This window comes from Salmo salar, unplaced genomic scaffold, assembly GCF_905237065.1.
Source record: "Salmo salar unplaced genomic scaffold, Ssal_v3.1, whole genome shotgun sequence".
In the NCBI taxonomy this organism is placed as follows: domain Eukaryota; kingdom Metazoa; phylum Chordata; class Actinopteri; order Salmoniformes; family Salmonidae; genus Salmo; species Salmo salar.
Window position 1 is genome coordinate 26,416 of NW_025549189.1, and position 20,770 is coordinate 47,185.

A 20,770-nucleotide genomic window follows, 5' to 3' on the forward strand; every position below is an offset into this window, starting at 1 on the left:
TATGTTATCTTGATATAAACTGTGTTTAGTGATGTCCTGATGTAGCCTGATGTTATCTTGATTATTAACTGTGTTTAGAGATGTCCTGATGTAGCCTGATGTTAACTTGATATTAACTGCGTTTAGAGATGTCCTGTTGTAGCCTGATGTTATCTTGATATAAACTGTGTTTAGTGATGTTCTGATGTAGCCTGATGTTATCTTGATTATTAACTGTGTTTAGAGATGTCCTGATGTAGCCTGATGTTATCTTGATTATTAACTGTGTTTAGAGATGTCCTGATGTAGCCTAGTCTTATCTTGATATAAACTGTGTTTAGAGATGTCCTGATGTAGCCTGATGTTATCTTGATATAAACTGTGTTTAGAGATGTCCTGATGTAGCCTGATGTTATCTTGATATAAACTGTGTTTAGAGATGTCCTGATGTAGCCTGATGTTATCTTGATATAAACTGTGTTTAGTGATGTCCTGATGTAGCCTGATGTTATCTTGATATAAACTGTGTTTAGAGATGTCCTGATGTAGCCTGATGTTATCTTGATATAAACTGTGTTTAGAGATGTCCTGATGTAGCCTGATGTTATCTTGATATAAACTGTGTTTAGTGATGTAGCCTGATGTTATCTTGATATAAACTGTGTTTAGAGATGTCCTGATGTAGCCTGATGTTATCTTGATATAAACTGTGTTTAGAGATGTCCTGATGTAGCCTAGTCTTATCTTGATATAAACTGTGTTTAGAGATGTCCTGATGTAGCCTAGTGTTTCTCTTTGATCTATTTTACCAGCACTACAAAGCTTGAACATGAAAGACAGAGAGAGTAAAGAACAGGACTATAAAAGCCATGTTTGTTCAGGGAAGACGACTAGTGGAGAGATTAGCTCCATAAATAACACTGTTTGTCAGGGAAGTCTAGCGGAGGTGACATGATGTTGGCATGCCATGAAGTGTACACATACTCATATAAACACACACACACACACACACACACACACACACACACACACACACACAAAATAAATGTGCGCGCACGCAGGCAAGCACACACCGATGTTAACGTGTGTGTGTGTGTGTGTGTGTCCAATGTACTGGCAGTGAGTATCAGTAGCCACATCAGTAGATGGACTCCCTCTGTGCGTTAGGGAACACACCTATGGCTAAAACATCTGAGGACACACAGACACTCTCACAGCGCATTACACATCATTCAGTTCAGTCATGTACGTAAAGGATGTGAAATGCACACAGTCTCTTTTTCAAGTACTTTTATGTGCTTCTATACGGTGGAGTTAGCGTGACTCTCATGGCCTAACGGATAGATTAGAAGGTTGAGTCACAGCCCAAAACATGACCCAACCTCCTGCCACTGCTGGCCAAGGGCACAGACATAGGGACCACTTATTGGGAGCAAGGATGGCTGTTCTATTTGATTGTCTGTGTTTGATTGAAAGTGTTTTGAAGCTGTTTGCAGAACTGTCACGTGGCCTAATGTGTTTTACATACAGTACAGAAGGCCTGTGAATGGATCAGTATATTTTTGAATTGTCAATGTAAAAACTCTTCTCTTTTCTTCTCTTCTCTCCTCTCCTAGCACTGGACAGATACTTACCTCTCCTGGAACCCAGAGAACTACCCAGGTGTTCAGAACCTTCGTTTCCCCTCCAATCAGATCTGGGTTCCTGATATCCTCCTCTACAACAGGTAGGCCCTCACTGCCACGGTCTCAACCAATAAGCATAGAGCTATGATGTATGAATGGCTAATGTTACTGTTACCCTTAGCGGCGTGGGAAGTAAGCAGATGTTTCTGGATTTCAGGGATACAGTATTTTCCACCGTAACTTCCATTTCCCCTGAAAAAACGGAAGTGGGGACTCCTGCAACGTTACGTTAGCAGTAGCAGGCTAGTGGTGTTTAATGTTCTCCTAGAGGAGTTGAATTGATACACTTTAGTCCAATAAGTAACCCATTTGTAGACAGACATCTCCCCTGTGGTTTGATTTCACCCTTGGTCAGAGCGTGGACTAATGAAATGAATACGAATTGATTGCCTGCAGGACATAAATAAACCACAATACCCATGAGGTTTTGCATCTGTGGCCCATTGCCATGATGGGTAATATGTAGGAAGGAGCTGGATGACGAAATCAGTGTTTGTGTACATTGATAGAATTACCAAGGGATTCCACTTCCACTGAAAGTTTACATAATATTGTTTTCAAAACAGAAAAGGAGACAAAAAATGTAACAGCTGAAACAGTGCATCTACTCATAAATTGATGTTTGTATCCTTCGATTGATTTTACTTGTCTTTTTCGCTTTTTTCTGACATACTCACCAAACTATAGTCTCTGCAAACATCTAACCTGGCTTGTAGCCTCTCTCTCTCCTCTCCCCGTATGCCCCTGTGTTGTCAGTAGCAGGATCCAGTCCATGGAGATAAATGGAGAGGTAATATGGTTCTGTACAGCTCACTGATTCAGGGAGCGCTCTAGCAGAACCACTCCCACATTGCCTTAGAGATGGTGACGTCAGCCATTTTGTTTTTTCAATGAACCATGAATCGTAACTCTGCCCCCGCCTGCTCTCAATGGTGCCGGACCTCGTTAACAACTGATACAGTTCGTAGATAGACATGGATGTTGATGGTATGGTAGATTTCATACAATACTGATATAGCATAAGGGATAGACCCCCCCCAAAAAAATATTTTGGTGATATGGTACATTTCAAACAACGCCGTTTTAATGCTGAAACATGGGCTAGTCTACTGAGGTTGCTGGCTGTCTGACGCCGAACGGGAATCATACTGACGTCTGGGAACATGTCACCTGGCGGTTACCGACTGTGACAGGGTAGAAGAAGACAACAATACCCACAGTCTGTTTGAGACGTGTCTAGGGGACAGGATATGCGTGTGTCAAGGGGACAGGATGTGTTGAGCTGTCAGACTGGGTTGGGTTGAAGGAACCAGCCAGGGAACCTGGGACCTCTGAGGTAGCTGACAGTGTCAAGTTTCAAGGTTTAATGTCACATGCACAAGTACAGTGAAATGCCTTTCTTGCAGCTCTAACCCCAACAATGTAGTAATCAATAACAATATAGTAATCAATAACAATGTAGTAATCAATAACAATATAGTAATCAATAACAATGTAGTAATCAATAACAATATAGTAATCAATAACAATATAGTAATCAATAACAATGTAGTAATCAATAACAATATAGTAATCAATAACAATGTAGTAATCAATAACAATATAGTAATCAATAACAATATAGTAATCAATAACAATGTAGTAATCAATAACAATGTAGTAATGAATAACAATGTAGTAATCAATAACAATGTAGTAATGAATAACAATGTAGTAATGAATAACAATGTAGTAATCAATAACAATGTAGTAATGAATAACAATGTAGTAATGAATAACAATGTAGTAGTAAATAACAATGTAGTAGTAAATAACAATGTAGTAATCAATAACAATGTAGTACTAAAAATAACAATGTAGAACAAAAACACACAAGAAGAACATAATATAGTAAGTAAGCACACTATATACAGGGTCAGTTCCAGTACCATATTTACAATGTGCAGGGACACTGGAGTGATGGAGGTAGATATGTATAGGGGTAAGGGGATACTGGAGTGATGGAGGTAGATCTGTATAGGGGTAAGGGGACAGGGATATTGGAGTGATGGAGGTAGATATGTATAGGGGTAAGGGGATACTGGAGTGATAGAGGTAGATATGTATAGGGGTAAGGGGATACTGGAGTGATGGAGGTAGATATGTATAGGGGTAAGGTGACAGGGACACTGGAGTGATGGAGGTAGATATGTATAGGGGTAAGGGGACAGGGATATTGGAGTGATGGAGGTAGATATGTATAGGGGTAAGGGGATACTGGAGTGATAGAGGTAGATATGTATAGGGGTAAGGGGATACTGGAGTGATGGAGGTAGATATGTATAGGGGTAAGGAGACAGGGATACTGGAGTGATGGAGGTAGATGTGTATAGGGGTAAGGTGACAGGGATCCTGGAGTGATGGAGGTAGATATGTATAGGGGTAAGGTGACAGGGATATTGGAGTGATGGAGGTAGATATGTATAGGGGTAAGGGGATACTGGAGTGATGGAGGTAGATATGTATAGGGGTAAGGTGACAGGGATCCTGGAGTGATGGAGGTAGATGTGTATAGGGGTAAGGTGACAGGGATCCTGGAGTGATGGAGGTAGATATGTATAGGGGTAAGGTGACAGGGATACTGGAGTGATGGAGGTAGATATGTATAGGGGTAAGGGGATACTGGAGTGATGGAGGTAGATATGTATAGAGGTAAGGAGACAGGGATACTGGAGTGATGGAGGTAGATATGTATAGGGGTAAGGTGACAGAGATACTGGAGTGATGGAGGTACATATGTATAGGGGTAAGGGGATACTGGAGTGATGGAGGTAGATATGTATAGAGGTAAGGAGACAGGGATACTGGAGTGATGGAGGTAGATATGTATAGGGGTAAGGTGACAGGGACACTGGAGTGATGGAGGTAGATATGTATAGGGGTAAGGGGATACTGGAGTGATGGAGGTAGATCTGTATAGGGGTAAGGGGACAGGGATATTGGAGTGATGGAGGTAGATATGTATAGGGGTAAGGGGATACTGGAGTGATAGAGGTAGATATGTATAGGGGTAAGGGGATACTGGAGTGATGGAGGTAGATATGTATAGGGGTAAGGTGACAGGGACACTGGAGTGATGGAGGTAGATATGTATAGGGGTAAGGGGACAGGGATATTGGAGTGATGGAGGTAGATATGTATAGGGGTAAGGGGATACTGGAGTGATAGAGGTAGATATGTATAGGGGTAAGGGGATACTGGAGTGATGGAGGTAGATATGTATAGGGGTAAGGAGACAGGGATACTGGAGTGATGGAGGTAGATGTGTATAGGGGTAAGGTGACAGGGATCCTGGAGTGATGGAGGTAGATATGTATAGGGGTAAGGTGACAGGGATATTGGAGTGATGGAGGTAGATATGTATAGGGGTAAGGGGATCCTGGAGTGATGGAGGTAGATATGTATAGGGGTAAGGTGACAGGGATCCTGGAGTGATGGAGGTAGATGTGTATAGGGGTAAGGTGACAGGGATCCTGGAGTGATGGAGGTAGATATGTATAGGGGTAAGGTGACAGGGATACTGGAGTGATGGAGGTAGATATGTATAGGGGTAAGGTGACAGGGATCCTGGAGTGATGGAGGTAGATATGTATAGGGGTAAGGTGACAGGGATCCTGGAGTGATGGAGGTAGATATGTATAGGGGTAAGGTGACAGGGATACTGGAGTGATGGAGGTAGATGTGTATAGGGGTAAGGTGACAGGGATCCTGGAGTGATGGAGGTAGATGTGTATAGGGGTAAGGTGACAGGGATCCTGGAGTGATGGAGGTAGATATGTATAGGGGTAAGGTGACAGGGATATTGGAGTGATGGAGGTAGATACGTATAGGGGTAAGGGGATACTGGAGTGATGGAGGTAGATATGTATAGAGGTAAGGAGACAGGGATACTGGAGTGATGGAGGTAGATATGTATAGGGGTAAGGTGACAGAGATACTGGAGTGATGGAGGTACATATGTATAGGGGTAAGGGGATACTGGAGTGATGGAGGTAGATATGTATAGAGGTAAGGAGACAGGGATACTGGAGTGATGCAGGTAGATATGTATAGGGGTAAGGTGACAGAGATACTGGAGTGATGGAGGTACATATGTATAGGGGTAAGGGGATACTGGAGTGATGGAGGTAGATATGTATAGGGGTAAGGAGACAGGGATACTGGAGTGATGGAGGTAGATATGTATAGGGGTAAGGTGACATGGATCCTGGAGTGATGGAGGTAGATATGTATAGGTGTAAGGTGACAGGGATATTGGAGTGATGGAGGTAGATATGTATAGGGGTAAGGGGATACTGGAGTGATGGAGGTAGATATGTATAGGGGTAAGGTGACAGAGATACTGGAGTGATGGAGGTAGATATGTATAGGGGTAAGGGGATACTGGAGTGATGGAGGTAGATCTGTATAGGGGTGAGGGGACAGGGATATTGGAGTGATGGAGGTAGATATGTATAGGGATAAGGGGATACTGGAGTGATGGAGGTAGATATGTATAGGGGTAAGGTGACAGGGACACTGGAGTGATGGAGGTAGATATGTATAGGGGTAAGGGGACAGGGATATTGGAGTGATGGAGGTAGATATGTATAGGGGTAAGGGGATACTGGAGTGATAGAGGTAGATATGTATAGGGGTAAGGGGATACTGGAGTGATGGAGGTAGATATGTATAGGGGTAAGGAGACAGGGATACTGGAGTGATGGAGGTAGATGTGTATAGGGGTAAGATGACAGGGATACTGGAGTGATGGAGGTAGATATGTATAGGGGTAAGGTGACAGGGATCCTGGAGTGATGGAGGTAGATATGTATAGGGGTAAGGTGACAGGGATATTGGAGTGATGGAGGTAGATATGTATAGGGGTAAGGGGATACTGGAGTGATGGAGGTAGATATGTATAGGGGTAAGGTGACAGGGATCCTGGAGTGATGGAGGTAGATGTGTATAGGGGTAAGGTGACAGGGATCCTGGAGTGATGGAGGTAGATATGTATAGGGGTAAGGTGACAGGGATACTGGAGTGATGGAGGTAGATATGTATAGGGGTAAGGTGACAGGGATCCTGGAGTGATGGAGGTAGATGTGTATAGGGGTAAGGTGACAGGGATCCTGGAGTGATGGAGGTAGATATGTATAGGGGTAAGGGGATACTGGAGTGATGGAGGTAGATGTGTATAGGGGTAAGGTGACAGGGATCCGTGGAGTGATGGAGGTAGATATGTATAGGGGTAAGGTGACAGGGATATTGGAGTGATGGAGGTAGATATGTATAGGGGTAAGGGGATACTGGAGTGATGGAGGTAGATATGTATAGGGGTAAGGTGACAGGGATCCTGGAGTGATGGAGGTAGATGTGTATAGGGGTAAGGTGACAGGGATCCTGGAGTGATGGAGGTAGATATGTATAGGGGTAAGGTGACAGGGATCCTGGAGTGATGGAGGTAGATATGTATAGGGGTAAGGTGACAGGGATACTGGAGTGATGGAGGTAGATGTGTATAGGGGTAAGGTGACAGGGATCCTGGAGTGATGGAGGTAGATGTGTATAGGGGTAAGGTGACAGGGATCCTGGAGTGATGGAGGTAGATATGTATAGGGGTAAGGTGACAGGGATATTGGAGTGATGGAGGTAGATATGTATAGGGGTAAGGGGATACTGGAGTGATGGAGGTAGATATGTATAGAGGTAAGGAGACAGGGATACTGGAGTGATGGAGGTAGATATGTATAGGGGTAAGGTGACAGAGATACTGGAGTGATGGAGGTACATATGTATAGGGGTAGGGGATACTGGAGTGATGGAGGTAGATATGTATAGAGGTAAGGAGACAGGGATACTGGAGTGATGCAGGTAGATATGTATAGGGGTAAGGTGACAGAGATACTGGAGTGATGGAGGTACATATGTATAGGGGTAAGGGGATACTGGAGTGATGGAGGTAGATATGTATAGGGGTAAGGAGACAGGGATACTGGAGTGATGGAGGTAGATATGTATAGGGGTAAGGTGACATGGATCCTGGAGTGATGGAGGTAGATATGTATAGGGGTAAGGTGACAGGGATATTGGAGTGATGGAGGTAGATATGTATAGGGGTAAGGGGATACTGGAGTGATGGAGGTAGATATGTATAGGGGTAAGGTGACAGAGATACTGGAGTGATGGAGGTAGATATGTATAGGGGTAAGGGGATACTGGAGTGATGGAGGTAGATCTGTATAGGGGTGAGGGGACAGGGATATTGGAGTGATGGAGGTAGATATGTATAGGGGTAAGGGGATACTGGAGTGATGGAGGTAGATATGTATAGGGGTAAGGTGACAGGGACACTGGAGTGATGGAGGTAGATATGTATAGGGGTAAGGGGACAGGGATACTGGAGTGATAGAGGTAGATATGTATAGGGGTAAGGGGATACTGGAGTGATGGAGGTAGATATGTATAGGGGTAAGGAGACAGGGATACTGGAGTGATGGAGGTAGATGTGTATAGGGGTAAGATGACAGGGATACTGGAGTGATGGAGGTAGATATGTATAGGGGTAAGGTGACAGGGATCCTGGAGTGATGGAGGTAGATATGTATAGGGGTAAGGTGACAGGGATATTGGAGTGATGGAGGTAGATATGTATAGGGGTAAGGGGATACTGGAGTGATGGAGGTAGATATGTATAGGGGAAAGGTGACAGGGATCCTGGAGTGATGGAGGTAGATGTGTATAGGGGTAAGGTGACAGGGATCCTGGAGTGATGGAGGTAGATATGTATAGGGGTAAGGTGACAGGGATACTGGAGTGATGGAGGTAGATATGTATAGGGGTAAGGTGACAGGGATCCTGGAGTGATGGAGGTAGATGTGTATAGGGGTAAGGTGACAGGGATCCTGGAGTGATGGAGGTAGATATGTATAGGGGTAAGGGGATACTGGAGTGATGGAGGTAGATGTGTATAGGGGTAAGGTGACAGGGATCCGTGGAGTGATGGAGGTAGATATGTATAGGGGTAAGGTGACAGGGATACTGGAGTGATGGAGGTACATATGTATAGGGGTAAGGGGATACTGGAGTGATGGAGGTAGATATGTATAGAGGTAAGTAGACAGGGATACTGGAGTGATGGAGGTAGATATGTATAGGGGTAAGGTGACAGAGATACTGGAGTGATGGAGGTACATATGTATAGGGGTAAGGGGATACTGGAGTGATGGAGGTAGATATGTATAGGGGTAAGGAGACAGGGATACTGGAGTGATGGAGGTAGATATGTATAGGGGTAAGGTGACATGGATCCTGGAGTGATGGAGGTAGATATGTATAGGGGTAAGGTGACAGGGATATTGGAGTGATGGAGGTAGATATGTATAGGGGGAAGGGGATACTGGAGTGATGGAGGTAGATATGTATAGGGGTAAGGTGACAGAGATACTGGAGTGATGGAGGTACATATGTATAGGGGTAAGGTGACAGGGATACTGGAGTGATGGAGGTAGATATGTATAGGGGTAAGGTGACAGAGATACTGGAGTGATGGAGGTAGATATGTATAGGGGTAAGGGGATACTGGAGTGATGGAGGTAGATATGTATAGAGGTAAGGAGACAGGGATACTGGAGTGATGGAGGTAGATATGTATAGGGGTAAGGAGACAGGGATACTGGAGTGATGGAGGTAGATATGTATAGGGGTAAGAGAACAGGGATACTGGAGTGATGGAGGTAGATATGTATAGGGGGTAAGGAGACAGGGATACTGGAGTGATGGAGGTAGATATGTATAGGGGTAAGGTGACAGAGATACTGGAGTGATGGAGGTACATATGTATAGGGGTAAGGGGATACTGGAGTGATGGAGGTAGATATGTATAGGGGTAAGGAGACAGGGATACTGGAGTGATGGAGGTAGATATAGGGGTAAGGTGACATGGATACTGGAGTGATGGAGGTAGATATGTATAGGGGTAAGGAGACAGGGATACTGGAGTGATGGAGGTAGATATGTATAGGGGTAAGGAGACAGGGATACTGGAGTGATGGAGGTAGATATGTATAGGGGTAAGGGAGACAGGGATACTGGAGTGATGGAGGTAGATATGTATAGGGGTAAGGTGACAGGGATACTGGAGTGATGGAGGTAGATATGTATAGGGGTAAGGGGATACTGGAGTGATGGAGGTAGATGTGTATAGGGGTAAGGTGACAGGGATACTGGGGTGATGGAGGTAGATGTGTATAGGGGTAAGGTGACAGGGATACTGGAGTGATGGAGGTAGATATGTATAGGGGTAAGGTGACAGGGATATTGGAGTGATGGAGGTAGATGTGTATAGGGGTAAGGGGACAGGGATACTGGAGTGATGGAGGTAGATATGTATAGGGGTAAGGTGACAGGGATCCTGGAGTGATGGAGGTAGATATGTATAGAGGTAAGGAGACAGGGATACTGGAGTGATGGAGGTAGATATGTATAGGGGTAAGGTGACAGGGATACTGGAGTGATGGAGGTAGATATGTATAGGGGTAAGGTGACAGGGATACTGGAGTGATGGAGGTAGATATGTATAGGGGTAAGGTGACAGGGATATTGGAGTGATGGAGGTAGATATGTATAGGGGTAAGGGGATACTGGTGTGATGGAGGTAGATATGTATAGAGGTAAGGAGACAGGGATACTGGAGTGATGGAGGTAGATATGTATAGGGGTAAGGTGACAGAGATACTGGAGTGATGGAGGTACATATGTATAGGGGTAAGGGATACTGGAGTGATGGAGGTAGATATGTATAGAGGTAAGGAGACAGGGATACTGGAGTGATGGAGGTAGATGTGTATAGGGGTAAGGGGATACTGGAGTGATGGAGGTAGATGTGTATAGGGGTAAGGGGATACTGGAGTGATGGAGGTAGATATGTATAGGGGTAAGGTGACAGGGACACTGGAGTGATGGAGGTAGATATGTATAGGGGTAAGGAGACAGGGATATTGGAGTGATGGAGGTAGATATGTATAGGGGTAAGGGGATACTGGAGTGATGGAGGTAGATATGTATAGGGGTAAGGAGACAGGGATACTGGAGTGATGGAGGTAGACATGTATAGGGGTAAGGAGACAGGGATACTGGAGTGATGGAGGTAGATATGTATAGGGGTAAGGAGACAGGGATACTGGAGTGATGGAGGTAGATATGTATAGGGGTAAGGGGATACTGGAGTGATGGAGGTAGATATGTATAGGGGTAAGGAGACAGGGATACTGGAGTGATGGAGGTAGATATGTATAGGGGTAAGGAGACAGGGATACTGGAGTGATGCAGGTAGATATGTATAGGGGTAAGGTGACAGAGATACTGGAGTGATGGAGGTACATATGTATAGGGGTAAGGGGATACTGGATTGATGGAGGTAGATATGTATAGGGGTAAGGGGATACTGGAGTGATAGAGGTAGATATGTATAGGGGTAAGGAGACAGGGATACTGGAGTGATGGAGGTACATATGTATAGGGGTAAGGGGATACTGGAGTGATAGAGGTAGATATGTATAGGGGTAAGGAGACAGGGATACTGGAGTGATGGAGGTAGATATGTATAGGGGTAAGGTGACATGGATACTGGAGTGATGGAGGTAGATATGTATAGGGGTAAGAGAACAGGGATACTGGAGTGATGGAGGTAGATATGTATAGGGGTAAGGTGACAGGGATATTGGAGTGATGGAGGTAGATATGTATAGGGGTAGTGGGATACTGGAGTGATGGAGGTAGATATGTATAGAGGTAAGGAGACAGGGATACTGGAGTGATGGAGGTAGATATGTATAGGGGTAAGGTGACAGAGATACTGGAGTGATGGAGGTACATATGTATAGGGGTAAGGGGATACTGGAGTGATGGAGGTAGATATGTATAGAGGTAAGGAGACAGGGATACTGGAGTGATGGAGGTAGATATGTATAGGGGTAAGGAGACAGGGATACTGGAGTGATGGAGGTAGATATGTATAGGGGTAAGGGGATACTGGAGTGATGGAGGTAGATATGTATAGGGGTAAGGTGACAGGGATACTGGAGTGATGGAGGTAGATATGTATAGGGGTAAGGAGACAGGGATACTGGAGTGATGGAGGTAGATATGTATAGGGGTAAGGTGACAGGGATACTGGAGTGATGGAGGTAGATATGTATAGGGGGTAAGGAGACAGGGATACTGGAGTGATGGAGGTAGATATGTATAGGGGTAAGGTGACAGAGATACTGGAGTGATGGAGGTAGATATGTATAGGGGGTAAGGAGACAGGGATACTGGAGTGATGGAGGTAGATATGTATAGGGGTAAGGAGACAGGGATCCTGGAGTGATGGAGGTAGATATGTATAGGGGTAAGATGACATGGATACTGGAGTGATGGAGGTAGATATGTATAGGGGTAAGAGAACAGGGATACTGGAGTGATGGAGGTAGATATGTATAGGGGTAAGGAGACAGGGATACTGGAGTGATGGAGGTAGATATGTATAGGGGTAAGGGGATACTGGAGTGATGGAGGTAGATATGTATAGGGGTAAGGTGACAGGGATACTGGAGTGATGGAGGTAGATGTGTATAGGGGGTAAGGAGACAGGGATACTGGAGTGATGGAGGTAGATATGTATAGGGGTAAGGAGACAGGGATACTGGAGTGATGGAGGTAGATATGTATAGGGGTAAGGTGACAGGGATACTGGAGTGATGGAGGTAGATATGTATAGGGGAAAGGTGACAGGGATCCTGGAGTGATGGAGGTAGATGTGTATAGGGGTAAGGTGACAGGGATCCTGGAGTGATGGAGGTAGATATGTATAGGGGTAAGGTGACAGGGATACTGGAGTGATGGAGGTAGATATGTATAGGGGTAAGGTGACAGGGATACTGGAGTGATGGAGGTAGATATGTATAGGGGTAAGGTGACAGGGATCCTGGAGTGATGGAGGTAGATATGTATAGGGGTAAGGGGATACTGGAGTGATGGAGGTAGATGTGTATAGGGGTAAGGTGACAGGGATCCGTTGAGTGATGGAGGTAGATATGTATAGGGGTAAGGTGACAGGGATACTGGAGTGATGGAGGTAGATATGTATAGGGGTAAGGAGACAGGGATACTGGAGTGATGGAGGTAGATATGTATAGGGGTAAGGAGACAGGGATACTGGAGTGATGGAGGTAGATATGTATAGGGGAATGGGGATACTGGAGTGATGGAGGTAGATATGTATAGGGGTAAGGTGACAGAGATACTGGAGTGATGGAGGTACATATGTATAGGGGGTAAGGGGGATACTGGAGTGATGGAGGTAGATATGTATAGAGGTAAGTAGACAGGGATACTGGAGTGATGGAGGTAGATATGTATAGGGGTAAGGTGACAGAGATACTGGAGTGATGGAGGTACATATGTATAGGGGTAAGGGGATACTGGAGTGATGGAGGTAGATATGTATAGGGGTAAGGAGACAGGGATACTGGAGTGATGGAGGTAGATATGTATAGGGGTAAGGTGACATGGATCCTGGAGTGATGGAGGTAGATATGTATAGGGGTAAGGTGACAGGGATATTGGAGTGATGGAGGTAGATATGTATAGGGGGAAGGGGATACTGGAGTGATGGAGGTAGATATGTATAGGGGTAAGGTGACAGAGATACTGGAGTGATGGAGGTACATATGTATAGGGGTAAGGTGACAGGGATACTGGAGTGATGGAGGTAGATATGTATAGGGGTAAGGTGACAGAGATACTGGAGTGATGGAGGTAGATATGTATAGGGGTAAGGGGATACTGGAGTGATGGAGGTAGATATGTATAGAGGTAAGGAGACAGGGATACTGGAGTGATGGAGGTAGATATGTATAGGGGTAAGGAGACAGGGATACTGGAGTGATGGAGGTAGATATGTATAGGGGTAAGAGAACAGGGATACTGGAGTGATGGAGGTAGATATGTATAGGGGTAAGGAGACAGGGATACTGGAGTGATGGAGGTAGATATGTATAGGGGTAAGGTGACAGAGATACTGGAGTGATGGAGGTACATATGTATAGGGGTAAGGGGATACTGGAGTGATGGAGGTAGATATGTATAGGGGTAAGGAGACAGGGATACTGGAGTGATGGAGGTAGATATAGGGTAAGGTGACATGGATACTGGAGTGATGGAGGTAGATATGTATAGGGGTAAGGAGACAGGGATACTGGAGTGATGGAGGTAGATATGTATAGGGGTAAGGAGACAGGGATACTGGAGTGATGGAGGTAGATATGTATAGGGGTAAGGAGACAGGGATACTGGAGTGATGGAGGTAGATATGTATAGGGGTAAGGTGACAGGGATACTGGAGTGATGGAGGTAGATATGTATAGGGGTAAGGGGATACTGGAGTGATGGAGGTAGATGTGTATAGGGGTAAGGTGACAGGGATACTGGGGTGATGGAGGTAGATGTGTATAGGGGTAAGGTGACAGGGATACTGGAGTGATGGAGGTAGATATGTATAGGGGTAAGGTGACAGGGATATTGGAGTGATGGAGGTAGATGTGTATAGGGGTAAGGGACAGGGATACTGGAGTGATGGAGGTAGATATGTATAGGGGTAAGGTGACAGGGATCCTGGAGTGATGGAGGTAGATATGTATAGAGGTAAGGAGACAGGGATACTGGAGTGATGGAGGTAGATATGTATAGGGGTAAGGGGATACTGGTGTGATGGAGGTAGATATGTATAGAGGTAAGGAGACAGGGATACTGGAGTGATGGAGGTAGATATGTATAGGGGTAAGGTGACAGAGATACTGGAGTGATGGAGGTACATATGTATAGGGGTAAGGGGATACTGGAGTGATGGAGGTAGATATGTATAGAGGTAAGGAGACAGGGATACTGGAGTGATGGAGGTAGATGTGTATAGGGGTAAGGGGATACTGGAGTGATGGAGGTAGATGTGTATAGGGGTAAGGGGATACTGGAGTGATGGAGGTAGATATGTATAGGGGTAAGGTGACAGGGACACTGGAGTGATGGAGGTAGATATGTATAGGGGTAAGGAGACAGGGATATTGGAGTGATGGAGGTAGATATGTATAGGGGTAAGGGGATACTGGAGTGATGGAGGTAGATATGTATAGGGGTAAGGAGACAGGGATACTGGAGTGATGGAGGTAGACATGTATAGGGGTAATGAGACAGGGATACTGGAGTGATGGAGGTAGATATGTATAGGGGTAAGGAGACAGGGATACTGGAGTGATGGAGGTAGTCATGTATAGGGGTAAGGATACTGGAGGGATGGAGGTAGATATGTATAGGGGTAAGGAGACAGGGATACTGGAGTGATGGAGGTAGATATGTATAGGGGTAAGGAGACAGGGATACTGGAGTGATGCAGGTAGATATGTATAGGGGTAAGGTGACAGAGATACTGGAGTGATGGAGGTACATATGTATAGGGGTAAGGGGATACTGGATTGATGGAGGTAGATATGTATAGGGGTAAGGGGATACTGGAGTGATAGAGGTAGATATGTATAGGGGTAAGGAGACAGGGATACTGGAGTGATGGAGGTACATATGTATAGGGGTAAGGTGACATGGATACTGGAGTGATGGAGGTAGATATGTATAGGGGTAAGAGAACAGGGATACTGGAGTGATGGAGGTAGATATGTATAGGGGTAAGGTGACAGGGATATTGGAGTGATGGAGGTAGATATGTATAGGGGTAAGGGGATACTGGAGTGATGGAGGTAGATATGTATAGAGGTAAGGAGACAGGGATACTGGAGTGATGGAGGTAGATATGTATAGGGGTAAGGTGACAGAGATACTGGAGTGATGGAGGTACATATGTATAGGGGTAAGGGGATACTGGAGTGATGGAGGTAGATATGTATAGAGGTAAGGAGACAGGGATACTGGAGTGATGGAGGTAGATATGTATAGGGGTAAGGAGACAGGGATACTGGAGTGATGGAGGTAGATATGTATAGGGGTAAGGGGATACTGGAGTGATGGAGGTAGATATGTATAGGGGTAAGGTGACAGGGATACTGGAGTGATGGAGGTAGATATGTATAGGGGTAAGGAGACAGGGATACTGGAGTGATGGAGGTAGATATGTATAGGGGTAAGGTGACAGGGATACTGGAGTGATGGAGGTAGATATGTATAGGGGTAAGGAGACAGGGATACTGGAGTGATGGAGGTAGATATGTATAGGGGTAAGGTGACAGAGATACTGGAGTGATGGAGGTAGATATGTATAGGGGTAAGGAGACAGGGATACTGGAGTGATGGAGGTAGATATGTATAGGGGTAAGGAGACAGGGATCCTGGAGTGATGGAGGTAGATATGTATAGGGGTAAGATGACATGGATACTGGAGTGATGGAGGTAGATATGTATAGGGGTAAGAGAACAGGGATACTGGAGTGATGGAGGTAGATATGTATAGGGGTAAGGAGACAGGGATACTGGAGTGATGGAGGTAGATATGTATAGAGGTAAGGGGATACTGGAGTGATGGAGGTAGACATGTATAGGGGGAAGGAGACAGGGATACTGGAGTGATGGAGGTAGATGTGTATAGGGGTAAGGAGACAGGGATACTGGAGTGATGGAGGTAGATATGTATAGGGGTAAGGAGACAGGGATACTGGAGTGATGGAGGTAGATATGTATAGGGGTAAGGTGACAGGGATACTGGAGTGATGGAGGTAGATATGTATAGGGGTAAGATGACAGGGATACTGGAGTGATGGAGGTAGATATGTATAGGGGTAAGGAGACAGGGATACTGGAGTGATGGAGGTAGATATGTATAGGGGTAAGGTGACAGGGATACTGGAGTGATGGAGGTAGATATGTATAGGGGTAAGGGGATACTGGAGTGATGGAGGTAGATATGTATAGGGGTAAGGTGACAGGGATACTGGAGTGATGGAGGTAGATATGTATAGGGGTAAGGTGACAGGGATACTGGAGTGATGGAGGTAGATATGTATAGGGGTAAGGTGACAGGGATACTGGAGTGATGGAGGTAGATATGTATAGGGGTAAGGTGACAGGGATACTGGAGTGATGGAGGTAGATATGTATAGGAGTAAGGTGACAGGGATAGTGGAGTGATGGAGGTAGATATGTATAGGGGTAAGGAGACAGGGATCCTGGAGTGATGGAGGTAGATATGTATAGGGGTAAGATGACATGGATACTGGAGTGATGGAGGTAGATATGTATAGGGGTAAGAGAACAGGGATACTGGAGTGATGGAGGTAGATATGTATAGGGGTAAGGAGACAGGGATACTGGAGTGATGGAGGTAGATATGTATAGGGGTAAGGGGATACTGGAGTGATGGAGGTAGATATGTATAGGGGTAAGGTGACAGGGATACTGGAGTGATGGAGGTAGATGTGTATAGGGGTAAGGAGACAGGGATACTGGAGTGATGGAGGTAGATATGTATAGGGGTAAGGAGACAGGGATACTGGAGTGATGGAGGTAGATATGTATAGGGGTAAGGTGACAGGGATACTGGAGTGATGGAGGTAGATATGTATAGGGGAAAGGTGACAGGGATCCTGGAGTGATGGAGGTAGATGTGTATAGGGGTAAGGTGACAGGGATCCTGGAGTGATGGAGGTAGATATGTATAGGGGTAAGGTGACAGGGATACTGGAGTGATGGAGGTAGATATGTATAGGGGTAAGGTGACAGGGATCCTGGAGTGATGGAGGTAGATGTGTATAGGGGTAAGGTGACAGGGATCCTGGAGTGATGGAGGTAGATATGTATAGGGGTAAGGGGATACTGGAGTGATGGAGGTAGATGTGTATAGGGGTAAGGTGACAGGGATCCGTGGAGTGATGGAGGTAGATATGTATAGGGGTAAGGTGACAGGGATACTGGAGTGATGGAGGTAGATATGTATAGGGGTAAGGAGACAGGGATACTGGAGTGATGGAGGTAGATATGTATAGGGGTAAGGAGACAGGGATACTGGAGTGATGGAGGTAGATATGTATAGGGGAATGGGGATACTGGAGTGATGGAGGTAGATATGTATAGGGGTAAGGTGACAGAGATACTGGAGTGATGGAGGTACATATGTATAGGGGTAAGGGGATACTGGAGTGATGGAGGTAGATATGTATAGAGGTAAGTAGACAGGGATACTGGAGTGATGGAGGTAGATATGTATAGGGGTAAGGTGACAGAGATACTGGAGTGATGGAGGTACATATGTATAGGGGTAAGGGGATACTGGAGTGATGGAGGTAGATATGTATAGGGGTAAGGAGACAGGGATACTGGAGTGATGGAGGTAGATATGTATAGGGGTAAGGTGACATGGATCCTGGAGTGATGGAGGTAGATATGTATAGGGGTAAGGTGACAGGGATATTGGAGTGATGGAGGTAGATATGTATAGGGGGAAGGGGATACTGGAGTGATGGAGGTAGATATGTATAGGGGTAAGGTGACAGAGATACTGGAGTGATGGAGGTACATATGTATAGGGGTAAGGTGACAGGGATACTGGAGTGATGGAGGTAGATATGTATAGGGGTAAGGTGACAGAGATACTGGAGTGATGGAGGTAGATATGTATAGGGGTAAGGGGATACTGGAGTGATGGAGGTAGATATGTATAGAGGTAAGGAGACAGGGATACTGGAGTGATGGAGGTAGATATGTATAGGGGTAAGGAGACAGGGATACTGGAGTGATGGAGGTAGATATGTATAGGGGTAAGAGAACAGGGATACTGGAGTGATGGAGGTAGATATGTATAGGGGTAAGGAGACAGGGATACTGGAGTGATGGAGGTAGATATGTATAGGGGTAAGGTGACAGAGATACTGGAGTGATGGAGGTACATATGTATAGGGGTAAGGGGATACTGGAGTGATGGAGGTAGATATGTATAGGGGTAAGGAGACAGGGATACTGGAGTGATGGAGGTAGATATAGGGGTAAGGTGACATGGATACTGGAGTGATGGAGGTAGATATGTATAGGGGTAAGGAGACAGGGATACTGGAGTGATGGAGGTAGATATGTATAGGGGTAAGGAGACAGGGATACTGGAGTGATGGAGGTAGATATGTATAGGGGTAAGGAGACAGGGATACTGGAGTGATGGAGGTAGATATGTATAGGGGTAAGGTGACAGGGATACTGGAGTGATGGAGGTAGATATGTATAGGGGTAAGGGGATACTGGAGTGATGGAGGTAGATGTGTATAGGGGTAAGGTGACAGGGATACTGGGGTGAGGGAGGTAGATGTGTATAGGGGTAAGGTGACAGGGATACTGGAGTGATGGAGGTAGATATGTATAGGGGTAAGGTGACAGGGATATTGGAGTGATGGAGGTAGATGTGTATAGGGGTAAGGGGACAGGGATACTGGAGTGATGGAGGTAGATATGTATAGGGGTAAGGTGACAGGGATCCTGGAGTGATGGAGGTAGATATGTATAGAGGTAAGGAGACAGGGATACTGGAGTGATGGAGGTAGATATGTATAGGGGTAAGGTGACAGGGATACTGGAGTGATGGAGGTAGATATGTATAGGGGTAAGGTGACAGGGATACTGGAGTGATGGAGGTAGATATGTATAGGGGTAAGGTGACAGGGATATTGGAGTGATGGAGGTAGATATGTATAGGGGTAAGGGGATACTGGTGTGATGGAGGTAGATATGTATAGAGGTAAGGAGACAGGGATACTGGAGTGATGGAGGTAGATATGTATAGGGGTAAGGTGACAGAGATACTGGAGTGATGGAGGTACATATGTATAGGGGTAAGGGGATACTGGAGTGATGGAGGTAGATATGTATAGAGGTAAGGAGACAGGGATACTGGAGTGATGGAGGTAGATGTGTATAGGGGTAAGGGGATACTGGAGTGATGGAGGTAGATGTGTATAGGGGTAAGGGGATACTGGAGTGATGGAGGTAGATATGTATAGGGGTAAGGTGACAGGGACACTGGAGTGATGGAGGTAGATATGTATAGGGGTAAGGAGACAGGGATATTGGAGTGATGGAGGTAGATATGTATAGGGGTAAGGGGATACTGGAGTGATGGAGGTAGATATGTATAGGGGTAAGGAGACAGGGATACTGGAGTGATGGAGGTAGACATGTATAGGGGTAATGAGACAGGGATACTGGAGTGATGGAGGTAGATATGTATAGGGGTAAGGAGACAGGGATACTGGAGTGATGGAGGTAGATATGTATAGGGGTAAGGGGATACTGGAGTGATGGAGGTAGATATGTATAGGGGTAAGGAGACAGGGATACTGGAGTGATGGAGGTAGATATGTATAGGGGTAAGGAGACAGGGATACTGGAGTGATGCAGGTAGATATGTATAGGGGTAAGGTGACAGAGATACTGGAGTGATGGAGGTACATATGTATAGGGGTAAGGGGATACTGGATTGATGGAGGTAGATATGTATAGGGGTAAGGGGATACTGGAGTGATAGAGGTAGATATGTATAGGGGTAAGGAGACAGGGATACTGGAGTGATGGAGGTACATATGTATAGGGGTAAGGGGATACTGGAGTGATAGAGGTAGATATGTATAGGGGTAAGGAGACAGGGATACTGGAGTGATGGAGGTAGATATGTATAGGGGTAAGGTGACATGGATACTGGAGTGATGGAGGTAGATATGTATAGGGGTAAGAGAACAGGGATACTGGAGTGATGGAGGTAGATATGTATAGGGGTAAGGTGACAGGGATATTGGAGTGATGGAGGTAGATATGTATAGGGGTAAGGGGATACTGGAGTGATGGAGGTAGATATGTATAGAGGTAAGGAGACAGGGATACTGGAGTGATGGAGGTAGATATGTATAGGGGTAAGGTGACAGAGATACTGGAGTGATGGAGGTACATATGTATAGGGGTAAGGGGATACTGGAGTGATGGAGGTAGATATGTATAGAGGTAAGGAGACAGGGATACTGGAGTGATGGAGGTAGATATGTATAGGGGTAAGGAGACAGGGATACTGGAGT

General features: G+C 45.4%; 1 protein-coding gene across 1 annotated transcript in view; it reads left to right on the forward strand.

Moving 5' to 3' along the window:
- Positions 1 to 20,770, forward strand: part of LOC106610372 (neuronal acetylcholine receptor subunit alpha-7) — a gene marked incomplete at its 5' end in the record, with an annotated part of 59,918 nt that overhangs the window by 21,404 nt on the left and 17,744 nt on the right. Inside the window, 1 exon segment of the mRNA XM_045713090.1 lies at positions 1,596 to 1,705. Coding sequence (XP_045569046.1) covers positions 1,596 to 1,705 — 110 coding nt within the window.